General features: G+C 52.2%; 1 protein-coding gene across 3 annotated transcripts; it reads right to left on the bottom strand.

Annotated features, from left to right (window-relative positions):
- On the bottom strand, positions 206 to 13294 carry LOC102182436 (zinc finger protein 135). Of its 3 annotated transcripts, XM_013971736.2 has the most exons (5): positions 12715 to 13294; positions 10032 to 10116; positions 5019 to 5145; positions 4211 to 4306; positions 206 to 3453 (listed from the first exon to the last, which is right to left on the bottom strand). In XM_013971736.2, the coding sequence occupies exons 1-5, from the start codon at positions 12894 to 12896 to the stop codon at positions 896 to 898; spliced, it is 3048 nt and encodes a 1015-aa protein (XP_013827190.2). In that variant the 5' UTR covers positions 12897 to 13294; the 3' UTR covers positions 206 to 895. The 3 variants fall into 3 exon arrangements, with proteins under 3 accessions (XP_013827190.2, XP_013827192.2, XP_013827193.1); XM_013971738.2 differs by lacking the exons at positions 10032 to 10116; positions 12715 to 13294 and adding an exon at positions 8881 to 8970; XM_013971739.1 differs by lacking the exons at positions 10032 to 10116; positions 12715 to 13294 and having other exon boundaries at positions 3042 to 3097; positions 5019 to 6150.

The following is a 13561-nucleotide window of genomic DNA, read 5'->3' as shown; positions in this document are numbered from 1 at the left end:
TTAAAGCTTTTTGTGAAACAGCAACATCTGCATTTCTAATGCCTTTGAGTCTGGTAGAAAATTTTATAGCAAGAACAAAGCAGTAAAAGCCATCTCAGAATCTGCAAGACTCTGTGGATCACTCTACCTTTCAAGTCTTCCTATACAAATCTTTTCAGTTCCATTGCATATAAAAATTAACTTATTGCCACATAATGCATACAACTATTTTAAAATCTGTTTATAGTACATGGATAATTATTATATGGCATTCACATTTGTAAGGCTGGTGGCCATGTACCTTGTTCAGTTACACACAAATCAGAAAATTTTGTGCCGAGATATTTGCACATTCATGATTCCATAAAAATGCCACTATCATGTCTGGAACATTCTGCCATATTGGTTTTTAGCAAATATGAAAGTCAACTTGCACTTTTCATAAGCACCTACCCACAAGAATGTCATGTGCAATAATGACAAATTCTGACTGCATCTGATTCTTTTATATGACTGGCATTTGCTGAGTTTCTCACCACTTTGAGAATGTCTGGTTTAGCATATGGTGACTTCTTAGAAGCCCCCCCATGTCCACTACACTTTTTCCATTTCTCCCTTTTGTAGGTTCTATTGTGAAGCACTGGCGGGCACTCATGGCTGAAGGTTCCAACAGTGATTAACCTCACACTTCCCTACTGTTTGGATGACTGGCTGTCTGGGATGGATGACCCAGAGCTTGCTGTTCCCACAGTCACTCCTGTAAATGTCAACTGTGTGTGGGAGTCTTAGGGTGTGTTGAGCACAAAGGCTCGTTTACAGTGTACTGTTTATCAGGAGTATGACTGGGTCAAATGTAGTAAGCGATGTGCTATGGCTTAAGGCTTTGTTTGGTCCCAGCACACATACTGGAGTGGGTCTACCCAGTATGAGTTCTCTGGTGCTTGGTAAGGGAGGAGCTGTGTGTGAAGGCCTTCCCACAGTCCCTGCACTCATATGGCTTCTCTCCTGTGTGGACCCTCCGGTGCTGAGTGAGGTGGGTGCTCTGCCTAAAGGACTTTCCACAGTCCTGGCACTCATAGGGCTTTTCCCCAGTGTGTGTCCTCTCGTGCTGGCTGAGTGATGAGCTGTGGCTGAAGGATTTTCCACATTCGTTGCACCCATAGGGTTTTTCCTTGGTGTGAATCCTCTGGTGTTCTATGAGGAGGGAGCTCTGGCTGAAGGCTCTGCCACACTGACTACACTCATAGGGCTTCTCTCCTGTGTGGATCCGCTGGTGTTGAATGAGTGGAGCAAGCTGGCTGAAGGCTCTGCCACACTCGTTACACTTATAGGGCTTCTCCCCAGTGTGAATCCGCTGGTGTTTGGTCAGGGATGAGCTGTGGCTGAAGGCCTTGCCACAATCACTACACTCGTAGGGCTTCTCCCCGGTGTGGATTCTCTGATGCTGAGTGAGGTGTGTGCTCTGCCGGAAGGCCTTCCCACACTGACTGCATGCATAGGGTTTCTCGCCTGTGTGCGTCCGCTCGTGCTGGCTAAGCGATGAGCTGTGACTGAAGGCTTTCCCACACTCATTGCACCCGTAGGGCTTCTCTCCTGTGTGGATCCTCCGATGCTCAGTCAGGAGTGTGCTCTGGCTGAAAGCCTTCCCACACTCACTGCACTCATAAGGCCGCTCGCCTGTGTGTATTCTCTGATGCTGAATCAGTGGTGTGATCTGGGTGAAGGCTTTTCCACATGCCTGGCAGTCATAGGGCTTCTCTCCAGTGTGGATCCGCTGGTGTTTGGTCAGGGATGAGCTGTGGCTGAAGGCCTTGCCACAATCACTACACTCGTAGGGCTTCTCCCCGGTGTGGATTCTCTGATGCTGAGTGAGGTGTGTGCTCTGCTGGAAGGCCTTCCCACACTGACTGCATGCATAGGGTTTCTCGCCTGTGTGCGTCCGCTCATGCTGGCTAAGCGATGAGCTGTGACTGAAGGCTTTCCCACACTCATTGCACCCGTAGGGCTTCTCTCCTGTGTGGATCCTCCGACACTCAGTCAGGAGTGTGCTCTGGCTGAAAGCCTTCCCACACTCACTGCACTCATAAGGCCGCTCGCCTGTGTGTATCCTCTGATGCTGAATCAGTGGTGTGATCTGGGTGAAGGCTTTTCCACATGCCTGGCATTCATAGGGCTTCCCCCCAGGGTGGATCCGCTGGTGTCTAGTCAGGGATGAATTGTGGCTGAAGGCCTTGCCACACTCTCCACACTGGTATGGCTTCTCCCCAGTGTGGATCCGCTGGTGTTTGGTCAGGGATGAGCTGTGGCTGAAGGTCTTGCCGCAATCACTACACTCGTAGGGCTTCTCCCCGGTGTGGATTCTCTGATGCTGAGTGAGGTGTGTGCTCTGCCGGAAGGCCTTCCCACACTGACTACATGCATAGGGTTTCTCGCCTGTGTGTGTCCGCTCATGTTTGCTGCAGGAGGATCTAAAGCTGAAGGATTTTCCACACTCGCTGCACTCATAGGGTTTCTCACCAGTGTGAGTTCTCTGGTGCTGGATCAGTGGGGCAATTTGGTTGAAAGTCCTCCCACACTTAGCACACTTGTAAGGCTTCTCCCCAGTGTGGAGCCGCTGGTGTTTAGTCACGGATGAACTGTGGCTGAAGGCCTTGCCACACTCTCCACACTGGTATGGCTTCTCCCCAGTGTGGATTCGCAGGTGCTGGGTGAGATGGATGCTCTGTCGGAAGGCCTTCCCGCACTGACTGCACGTGTAGGGCTTCTCACCTGTGTGTGTCCGCTCATGTTTGCTGAAGGCGGATCGAAAGCTGAAGGATTTCCCACACTCGCTGCACTCATAGGGTTTCTCACCGGTGTGAGTTCTCTGGTGCTGGATCAGTGGGGCAATTTGGTTGAAGGTCCTCCCATGCTGAGCACGCTTGTAAGGCTTCTCACCAGTGTGGATTCGCTGGTGCTTGGTAAGCGCTGAGCTGTTTTGAAAGCCTTTTCCACATTCATGACATTCGTAAGGCCTCTCACCTGTGTGTGTTCGGTGGTGTTCAATGAGTGCTGATCTGTGACTAAAGGCCTTTCCACATTCCTGACATCCATAGAGCTTCTCTTTTGCACAGGTTTTCTGTTGAGCATTAGAGTCTGGATTCTCCCTCTGTCCATGGGTTCCCCACATTGGGGCACCTTGCCTTTCAGGAGTCATTGGTTGAGTTGGGAGATCTGGCCTCAGATTCAAGTCTTCCCCACAACCATCCCCCTGCTGCTGCTCCTCTGTCAGTGTCTTCACAAGCATGCAGGCTGCCTGCACCACACAGCTATCTGACTTCTCACGGCCCTGTTCCCTGTGGCCTGCAGCATCTTCATCCTTAGAGTGCCACAGACTTTCCTGTAGGAACCTTTCTACCAGGGCACTGTTGGGTATTTCTTCAGTTACACCTTGCTTTTCAGTTGATAGCTTGCTTTGGGGTCTGGTTTCCAAATCTGAAAGAAGCAGAGAAATGGAAATGTCCCCTAATCCTGGTTCTGAGGGAAGTCTGTGTGTGTGTGGGCATGGTGGTGGTGAGTGGACAGAAGAATAAAACTCATAGTTTTGAAAGGTCCAAGGCACAGGTGGCTTTGTCCATTAAAAAGTACATTTTTACAAATCAGGGAAGGAAGCACAGAGAATAATCACGGGTCGGGCATTGGTATAGGGGGTGTGGATGGAGTGTTCAGGGGAGCACAGAATGAGGGCAGGAGAGGATGCTGAGGAGAAAGCACGCATCCAGGGAAACTGTCAACAGATGTCCTGGGCCTGGAGTACCCCCAGCCCAGAGCAGAGCTCAATGGATGTGCTGAAGAAAGAAACAAATGCATTTCCTCTTCCTCCCTTCTAGCCCTGGGGTCTGACTCTCTCTGTACAGCCATGGCCTCAGTGCCTGACACCCCCACCCTGACACCAGACTTGCTTAAAAGTGTGACGTGGGCACTTTTCCCATCTGTTACACTCCAGTGAAAAGTTATACAGAAAAGGTCAAGCAAGATGTGGTTGGCAGAACAGAGACTCCCAAACATATCCACGTCCTCATCCCTGGAGGCTTTGAATTTGAGGTTACCCTTCTCACAGCAGAATAGGTGCTTGGTGAATGTTCCCTGAGAGACTGAGTAGTCAATTTGCTCTGAAGAACCAAGGGTGGGTGCGGAGAGAGAAGCTGGGGGGTGAACAGGCTCCCCCCAGACTGCAGGGCTTTCAACTCACCTGGGCACATACCTCGGGGGCCTCCCTCATCCGCTGCCCACAGCTCTGCCTCCTGCTCCAGCAAGGAGATGACATCCGGCTTTGGGAGCCAGTGTCCTGCTCAGGAGGAGACCCATACAGTGAACATCTGTGTCCCAGGAGCCTCCCTAACCCTCTGCCCACACCGTCAGTCTTCCAGGACCACGTGTCTGGAGTTCTGGGAAGACATGGTTGTTGTAACAGCTTCTACCCTTCCTTAGAGGCCCCTTCCCCCTACTCAGTCCCTGACCCCATCCCTAGCCCCAGGGTAGCCAATCAGAGCTCTGCTTCTTCCTTTGCCTCATGGCAACAATGACCAGTGTGGGGGGGACCTGGCTGCCAAACCAAGACAACCTAGGGGCCTTATGTGGGTGCCCGGGACACAGACCCTGCCTCTACTGCTGGTCTCAAGCCCAGGAGAGGCACACTACTAGCTGTCTCATCACCTTCAGAGGGGCCCATCTGTGAATGGAGGATGAAAGAGGTATGAGGGAAGGAGGGGGTTCCCAACAGCACCAAAGACAGATCCAGGTCTGCCCTGGGGTTCTGTGGTCACGGGACTGATATGTCCCTTTTTCCCCAGGACTTTCTGCTTCTGGCATTGTTCACTCGGATCTGTAATTTGCAACCAAAACACTATAACTGATGTTACCTACACTAAAACAGTCGGGTCCCTGAAGCCCAAGACAGCCCAGGTATCCCCATTGAAGGCCTAGATGTACTCCCACTTTTATCCCAGGAAAATGAGGACCTGTGCTGGGGGCAGATCAGGGCATGGAGGTGGCCTCACCCACAGAGACCAGGAGCCTGAAGGTCTCCAGCATCACATCTCGGTACAGGGTCCTCTGGGCCGGCTCCAGACACCCCCACTCCTCCCGGGTGAAGTCCACGACCACGTCCTCAAAAGTCACTTGGTCCTGAAACATCACACACATGCATCCTCAGAGTCCCCAGCGTGGCTGTTGGGAGCGAGCAGCTGGTGAACAGGGGCCTCGGCCACGCAGGTGAGAGGGTCAGGGGATCTGGGTCAGGTTCTCCTTAGCCCTGCTGGAGGAGAGACTCTTGAGATGAAAAAATGAGGAGTAACAGTGAAGAGGATGACTGTCCTGACATGCTGGAGTCACAGGAAGTGTGCTTGCGTGGGTGCCCCTCAGGGAGAAGGCGGGAAAGGAGCACCTAGAAAACTGTCAGGCTGTTTCTCTGCCTCACCCTTTGGCCAAAATCACATCTGAGGGGTCCATGATGCATACATAATGAAACAAAGCCCTCTTTAAGAGATAAGAGGGTCCATGCTGCCACAAGCCCATTTTCCAGAGACTGGGAGAATGTAAGTATCTTGTCCAAAGGTATAAAGCTAGTAAGCAGCAAGTCCAAGGGTTGAATGTGGGAGATTTTATTAAGACTCTGTTCACCTTGTAAATTAAATTCAAGTACATGAAGATCCATGCGTTAGTGGAACATCAGTGTGGTAGTGGGAGCGTTTCAAATCAATGGGGCACACTGGGGCAACTGGCCCTTTTGGGGGAAAACAGTAGATGCCTACCTTACACCATGAATAAATTCAAGAAGTCTTAAAGAGATGAACATAAAAAAGGAAAAAGTTGGAAAAGTATAGACCATTAATTTAATTTATGGGTGGCAGAGAAAGTCTTCACAAATAAAACAGAAGTCAGAAAGAAGAAAAATGAGTTTGGTAGGAAGAACTGTGTCTCGACCATCCCAGGATTACCTAGCAAGGAGGAATTAAGATGGCAGGTGGAATTAAGGTTGCTAGTCTGCTGACCTTAAAATAAGGAGGTTATCCTGGAATACCCTAGTGAGCCCAATGTAATCACAAGGGTCTTTCAATGAGGAAGAGGCCAAAGAGTCAGCCTCACAGTAATGGTATGTGCTGCTGCTGCTGCTAAGTCACTTCAGTCGTGTCCGACTCTGTGTGACCCCATAGACAGCAGCCCACCAGGCTCCCCCGTCCCTGGGATTCTCCAGGCAAGAACACTAGAGTGGGTTGCCATTTCCTTCTCCAATGTATGAAAGTGAAAAGAGAGAGTGAAGTCGCTCAGTCGTGTCCGACCCTCAGCGACCCCATGGACTGCAGCCTTCCAGGCTCCTCCGTCCATGGGATTTTCCAGGCAGGAGTACTGGAGTGGGGTGCCACTGCCTTCTCCGAATGGTATGTGAGGAAGACTCAAATGGCTGAAGCGGTCTTAGAAGATGGAAGGGGTCCAGGAGCCAAGGAAAGCAGGATGCATCTAGAAGCTGGAAAAGGGAAGGCAGCGGATTCTCTCCTAGAGCTGTTAGAAGCAACACAGCCCTGCGGACGCCTTGATTTCAGCCTAAGGAGCCGTATTTCAGACTTCTGGTCTCCAGAAGTATAAAACAATAAATTTGTGTGGTTTTAAGCCACTAAGTTTGTTGGGATTTGTTACAGAATCAACAGGAAAATGATACATTCAGCAATCAAAATTCATGATTTCTAGATGACAGTCTTTACAAGCCACAGGGACCATAACAGCAGAATGAAAATATTTGCAACATAAATGGAAGGAAAAGGATTACTGGCCAGCACATGCAAAGACCTGACAAATCAGTAAGTAAAAGGCAAACAGCAGGACAGAGTCCGACCCTTCTGAGAAGAGGGTGGCTGAGTACCCAGGCATGGATTACTTGCACAACTGGCAGGTTTTAAAAAATACATATAGTAGTTATGCTGGCAATTCCACGTCCCCATCCCCCAAGAACCTCGCTCCCTTGCTGCACTGTCTATACATGACAGACAGCTGGTAGTAGCCTAGACACCTGTCATATGGGAGCAGCCACAGTTTCTGGAAAACCTGCAGCCATGCACAAGATGGGGGGCACTGATGTGCACAACTGGGGAATAACCTTCCAGGCGGAAAAATCCCAGGGTGCGACATCAGCAGCACAGTGCTATTCATGTGAAACAAAACAGAGTCCTAATTCCTATTTGTCTGAAAACATGTACATTAGCACCAGAAAGTGAGGTGCATGGAGTGACGACAGTGGCAGCTTTAGGAGGAAGCCTAGGAGGGACTGACGAACAAGGGGGCTTTCTACGTCTGCCTGACACTTTCACAATGAGAATATCATTATGGGATTGTGTGGTCTTAAAAAAAGTCAGCCAGCTACGGAAGATACCAGAGTTCTGACACATCAAGAACTTTAAATTTCTGAACCTTAAAAAGACAAGAAATTCAGAGCAAACATGTAGATGGTGCTGAGAGATGCACATGGATTGCTCACTCAGTAGCCCCGGCCATGGGTGATCACATCCAGCCACTGTTCACCCAGGGAGGACGGCAACAGAGTCGCCCAAAACCACCCGGAGAAAGGGCTGAGCCAGGATTTGAACTTAGGAAGTCTGGGTCCATCGATTGCCTGTTGGCCATGGGGCTAAGCCAATTCCCTGAAAGACAAGTGAGAGAAAAACAGGCTCCAGGGGTCGGAATGGGAGAGTTCTGGGCCTTGGGGGTAGGCAGGGGACTTGCACCTTCCTATCTGGTTCCTCCTTGGACAAACAAGGACCCCTGAGATGTCACAGCAGAATTGACTGAGGGAGCCCCAGAGGGGCTGTGAACCCCACCCCTCAGCTGGACCATCCACTGGTGTCCATATGTGCAGGCACCAGGCTGCACACTCACAAAATCTACACAGTGCATAAACAACACCTGAATACAAAGAGGAACTGTGGAGAGAAAGAGCAGAGGAGAGTGGCCAGAAAAATGAAATGGTGGGGATGTCCAGGGGCAGGACCCCCAAGGACTGTTTCCTAGTCTTCAATTTTAAATATTGGGGTAATAGAAGTACTGTATGATCCAGGAATCCTGCTCCTGGGTATATATCTGAAGAAAACAGAAAACAGCAATTCTAAAAGACATATGCGCCCCAGTGTTCACCGCAGCACTGTTTACAATTGCCAAGATGTGGAAGAAGCCTAGGTGTCCATCAGCAGATGAGCCAGTAAGGAAGACTTGGCACACACGTGCGCACCTACAGACACGCACTGGAACGCTGCTCAAGCGTAAGCAATGAAATTTTGCCATCGGCCACGACACGGATGGACCTGAGGGCTAGGGTTAGGGGAATGAGCCAGGGAAAGATAAATACTGACCGTTCTCTCACATGTGGAATCTAAAAATCAACAAATGAACAAACCAAACAACAGACTCACAGAGATAAGGCCAGTTTCTTCCGTGATGAGGTGGGGAATTGATGCTTTTTTTTACAAGGCGCATGAGGTTTGGGCACTCACATCCTCCACAAAAAGATTTTCACATCACTGAAGCAAGTATTACGGATGGCCAGAGTGGAGGGCAGAGTTAAGGACTTGGCCATGTGGAGGGGGTGGTCAGGGACACAAGGCCACCCACTTCCTGGACCCTGGTCTCCCAGGCAGAATCCGCCTCTGCTAGAGACTCTCCCACCGGGGGGCCGAGGGTGGGGTGCTGATGTGAAGACTGGCGGTGGACCCACTTGGTGGAGAGTCCAACCCCAGCCCCAGGTATCTTTGCACTACACTCCGCCCCTCTGGCTTCATCAGCAATTTGCTGGAAGCTCCCTGAGAAGGCTATTGGGAGGAATGAGGGAAGTCACAGGAAGTCTGCCCAGGACTCGGCACACAGTGGTTGCTTTACCTCCAGACCCAGCTTCAAATGACGCTGAGGGCAGGGCGGGGTGGTTTTCGTTTCTCTCACCAACCCTCCCTGCTCGCTCCACACTTTCCGGACTCATTAGATCTGGATTGCTCAGTTATCTGCAGAGTCCTACTGAGCACAGGTCTGGACACTGCAGAGGCCGCGGAGACAAGACACACACGCGCGCGCGCTAGCTGCGGCAAAGGGACCTGCAGGAAGAGGCACGAAGGAGCAAAATGTGCTTGGGGCTCTGGGGCCTCAGGGGTCGACGCTCAGGCCCAGCTCGACCACTCCCAGCTGCGCCACTTGCCCCTCCTCCTACCTCGTGGGACTGATGTGGAGGTCGAACCCGGTGAAACACGTCCAGCACTGACCAAGGTTCAGGACACTGTCTTCACCCATTCTCCGTGTGCCTACTGTGTGCCAGGCCTTTGCACGTGGTAAAAATGGCCAGAACTGCTTCCCGAGGCCTCAGGCCCCTGCAGCTGGCCTAGGAGCCCTGGCTCGCCATCTTCCTGCCACACGTGTGCCTGGCCTTCACATTAAGTGCCCGGTGCGGTCCCACCCCCAGGCCTCTGCTCCTGCTTTCCCCTCCACCTGCAGCATTCTGCCTGTGGGCTTGACCCCACCCTCTCCCTTCCTGCAGGTCTCTGCCTGGGGGCCATGCCTCACAGAGGCCTTCAGACGCCCAAGCCCACCCTCTTTGGGGCCTTATTTCCGTGCCCAACACATGGTACATTTACATTCCTAAGTACTCTGTGAGCCGCGGGGCGGAGACTTCTTGTCTGTTTCCGCACCTGCAGTACCTGGAACGGTGCCTGCTCACGGGCAGTGCTCAGTACACGTTGGCCAAGTGACTGGAGGGAGTGTGAGCTGGGAGAACAGACCCTGAGCCCTGTGATGAGAAAGTTCCAGGCCCGTCAGTGGGATGAATGAGCGATGTCTGCCAGGGTGGCACAGGGCAGGGGTGGGGTGGTGGGACCCAGCTGGTCTTCTCGGAGTGGCAAGCTGAGATGTGGAAGGAAGTGGAGCTGACGAAAGCACAGGCCGGGCTGGGGATAGGGTGAGGGCAGGGCCCTGAGCGCAGAACGAGCCTGGTGGGGATGACGGGCAGAGCCTGAGGGCCGGGTGGGAGGTGACGCTGTACTCACCAGGTCCCCAGCAGTGAGGAGCCCAGCGGTCATTCCTTCCTCCTCGGGCCTCTCGCAGGAACAGTCAGCTCCTCTGTAGGCAGTTCTGGAGGGAAAGGGGATATGAGAGACTAGGTAAGTGACAAGTGACCCCAGGCCCTGAAAGGCCTGTGTGCACGTAGAAGGAACTCCATACCCAGGTGGGATGCAATAGGATTGCCACCTCAGCGTGGCAATTTCTTGAGCTCCTGCTGTGAGCCCGATGCTATTCCAGGCACTGCTGAAGGAAGACCTCATTCCAGACAGGGAAACGGATGGCCAGAGGGGCAAGGGGCACAGCCCAGGTCGCACAGATGATTCCCAGGGTGATAACTCTGTTACTGTGCAGAAGGCAGAAAGCCAGGCAGTACTGGGGTCTCTGGCACTCTTTGGCGTGCCTGTTTCTACAAAAGGTTTTTCTCTTATAAAATGAGGATGGTGATCCAGGATGGAGCTTACAAGAATTAAAATGTGAAAAGGCGGGGTTCCCTGGTGGGCTAGTGGTTAGGATTCTGGGCTTTCACTGCCGTGGCCTGGAGTTTAATTCATGGTTGGGGAAGTGAGATTCTGTGAGCCATGCAGTGTGGCTAAATAAATAAGTAAATAAACAAAATGTGAAAAGAGCTGAAGGTAGAGCCCAGCAAGCAGCAGAACACAGAGAAAGGGGACTGCTGCTGGGGGAAGGCTTATGGCTTCAGCGAGCATCTGCTACATGCACAGCCTATTCGCAGTGATTTACAAGCTCATCCCTGGCTGACTGCCAAGTGAAACTCAGGCCAAAGGCAGGATGTGTTTCCCTTCTTTCTGGACTTTCCCTTAACGACCCTGCCTATGCACCGGATTCTGCCCCAGCCACTCTGCCCAGGTGTCTTCATTGTAGTTTCCTGGATGGGAGTTAAGCCTTTGACTGTGTGGATCACAATATACTGTGGAAAATTCTGAGAGAGATGGGAATACCAGACCACCTGACCTGCCTCTTGAGAAATCTGTATGCAGATCAGGAAGCAACAGCTAGAATGGACATGGAACAACAGACTGGTTCCAAATAGGAAAAGGAGTACGACAAGGCTGTATATTGTCACCCTGCTTATTTCACTTCTATGCAGAGTACATCATGAGAAATGTTGGACTGGAAGAAACACAAGCTGGAATCAAGATTGCCGGGAGAAATATCAATCACCTCAGATATGCAGATGACACCACCCTTATGGCAGAAAGTGAAGAGGAACTAAAAAGCCTCTTGGTGAAAGTGAAAGAGGAGAGTGAAAAGTTGGCTTAAAGCTCAACATTCAGAAAACGAAGATCATGGCATCCGGTCCCATCACTTCATGGAAAATAGATGGGGAAACAGTGGAAACAGTGTCAGACTTTATTTTTTTGGGCTCCCAAATCACTGCAGATGGTGATTGCAGCCATGAAATTAAGACACTTACTCCTTGGAAGAAAAGTTATGAGCAGCCGAGGTAGCATATTCAAAAGCATAGACATTACTTTGCCAACAAAGGTCCATCTAGTCAAGGCTATGGTCTTTCCAGTAGTCATGTATGAACGTGAGAGTTGGACTGTGAAGAAGGCTGAGCGCTGAAGAATTGATGCTTTTGAACTGTGGTGTTGGGGAAGACTCTTGAGAGTCCCTTGGACTGCAAGGAGATCCAACCAGTCCATCCTAAAGGAGATCAGCCCTGGGATTTCTTTGGAAGGAATGATGCTAAAGCTGAAACTCTAGTACTTTGGCTACCTCATGTGAAGAGTTGACTCATTGGAAACGATTGATGCTGGGAGGGATTGGGGGCAAGAGGAGAAGGGGACGACAGAGGATGAGATGGCTGGATGGCATCACGGACTCGATGGACGTGAATCTGAGTGAACTGTGGGAGTTGGTGATGGACAGGGAGGCCTGGCGTGCTGCGGTCCATGGGATCGCAGAGTTGGACACGACTGAGCGACTGAACTGAACTGGATGGGAGTTAGCATATTCAGTGATGTTTTATGGGCTTATCATCCTCTCCCTGACTCTCCTGTGGCATCCAGGGCGGAGACAATGTTGGGGATATAAGACGGGGCCTGGCACCCAGGACATGTATACCCTTGCTTGTTGAAGTAATGAAGGAACCTGGAGTGCCCGGAACGCAGCTGATGCTCAATAAGATTTTAATTTGTCTGTTTCCTGGGTCCCGTGTGGTTAAGATCAAAATCCGTTGCTTTGGGTCTCCTTTACCTTTATTCTTTATGGACAGAAGCCCCTCAAGAAAGCGAGGTTCCAGAGCCGACATGGTGGGGCCTCGTCCTTTCCCACCTCCAAACGTCGGAGGTCTCGCCCAGTCCGGGGAAGAATGCAGGTCAGTCTGGCTCCAGGCTCTGAGGAGTCAGGCCAGCTAATCTCTATGACTATGCTCCTGAAGCCAAAGACCTCAATCTCTTCACCAAAGCCGTGAGCCAACCCCCGCCCCAACTCCTCCCCTCGGACACTGACACCCAAACCGGGCCCCGCCCACTCGGCCCCTCCCACACCGCCCACAGCGACACAAACTAGGCCGAAGCAGTCAAAGGCACGCGACACAGGCGCGCGCGGCTATGTACACACCCTGGCCGGAGTCCCAAGAAAGACCCTGGACCCGCGTTCCCCCCGGCCTCCCCTACCTCGGCCAACCCAAACCTCACTTACCGCCGGACTGCAGGACAAAGGCTCAGGCCGCCACGGAGCGCACTGCGCCTGCGCACCGACGCTGAACTACACCTCCCAGAGGGCGGCGCGCGCCTCCGAGCGTCTTCCGCTCGCCACGCCCCGTCCAGGGTGGCTGAGCTTGAGGGGCTCTGAATCTTGGCTCCGCCTTGTTTTCCACCCATGGACCCTCTCCTTCCGCACTCCTTGGAGGAATGGCAGGACGAAGGCCACGCCCGCTGCTGGCCGAGATTGCGCCTAGCTGGACGGGCGTCGAACTGCAACTCCCAGAGGGCAGTGCGCTCACCTCCGGTCGTTTCCCAGGTCGTCCCACCCGTCCTGGGACGGAGGCTGAGAGGTTGCAGCGTCTCTGACGCCTCACTCCTAGGACTGCAGCGGGAGGCTACGACTACGTTGGTCTGGAAGTGCGCCTGCGCGGAGGGCGCCGAACTGCGTCGCCCAGGGCCACTTGCGGTTTCCCTGAGCGTCTATTCTGGGTGTTATGCCCAGAGTCCGAGGCCCCAAAACTGAGAGAATAAGACGTCCACAGCAATGCAGAAGCATAAAGGGGTTTATTGCTAGCTCGAGCTAGGGCTCAAGTCTCAACCAGCGCAGTGGAGTCTTGATGAGAAAGCCCTGAGCTCTGACTCACAGCTGCTTTTATAAAGGCGGTTCTTAGTACAGCTGGCGGGTGATGATTGGCTGAGCCGTATGCGCGCGCGACTTCCAAATCCCGCATCCCTATCCGGATTGGCCCAGGTTTGGGACTTTCCCAGGGTGTGGTTCCCCGGAATCATGACTCAGGTTTTAATCCGGTTTGGCGCCAGTGGGAACTCTCCTTGGGTGGGGC

This window comes from Capra hircus, chromosome 18 (assembly GCF_001704415.2).
Source record: "Capra hircus breed San Clemente chromosome 18, ASM170441v1, whole genome shotgun sequence".
NCBI classification, from domain to species: Eukaryota; Metazoa; Chordata; class Mammalia; order Artiodactyla; family Bovidae; genus Capra; species Capra hircus.
This window is presented reverse-complemented; position numbering and strand designations above follow the sequence as displayed.

Coding starts and splice junctions, on each gene's coding strand:
- LOC102182436 (XM_013971736.2), bottom strand. CDS start 12,896: ATGGGTGGAAAACAAGGCGGAGCCAAGATTCAGAGCCCCTCAAGCTCA. Junction 5,146..10,031: donor TCCTCACTGCTGGGGACCTG/GTGAGTACAGCG, acceptor GTGATGTTTCAG/GACCAAGTGACTTTTGAGGA. Junction 3,454..4,210: donor CCCCCGAGGTATGTGCCCAG/GTGAGTTGAAAG, acceptor TGCTTCTTTCAG/ATTTGGAAACCAGACCCCAA.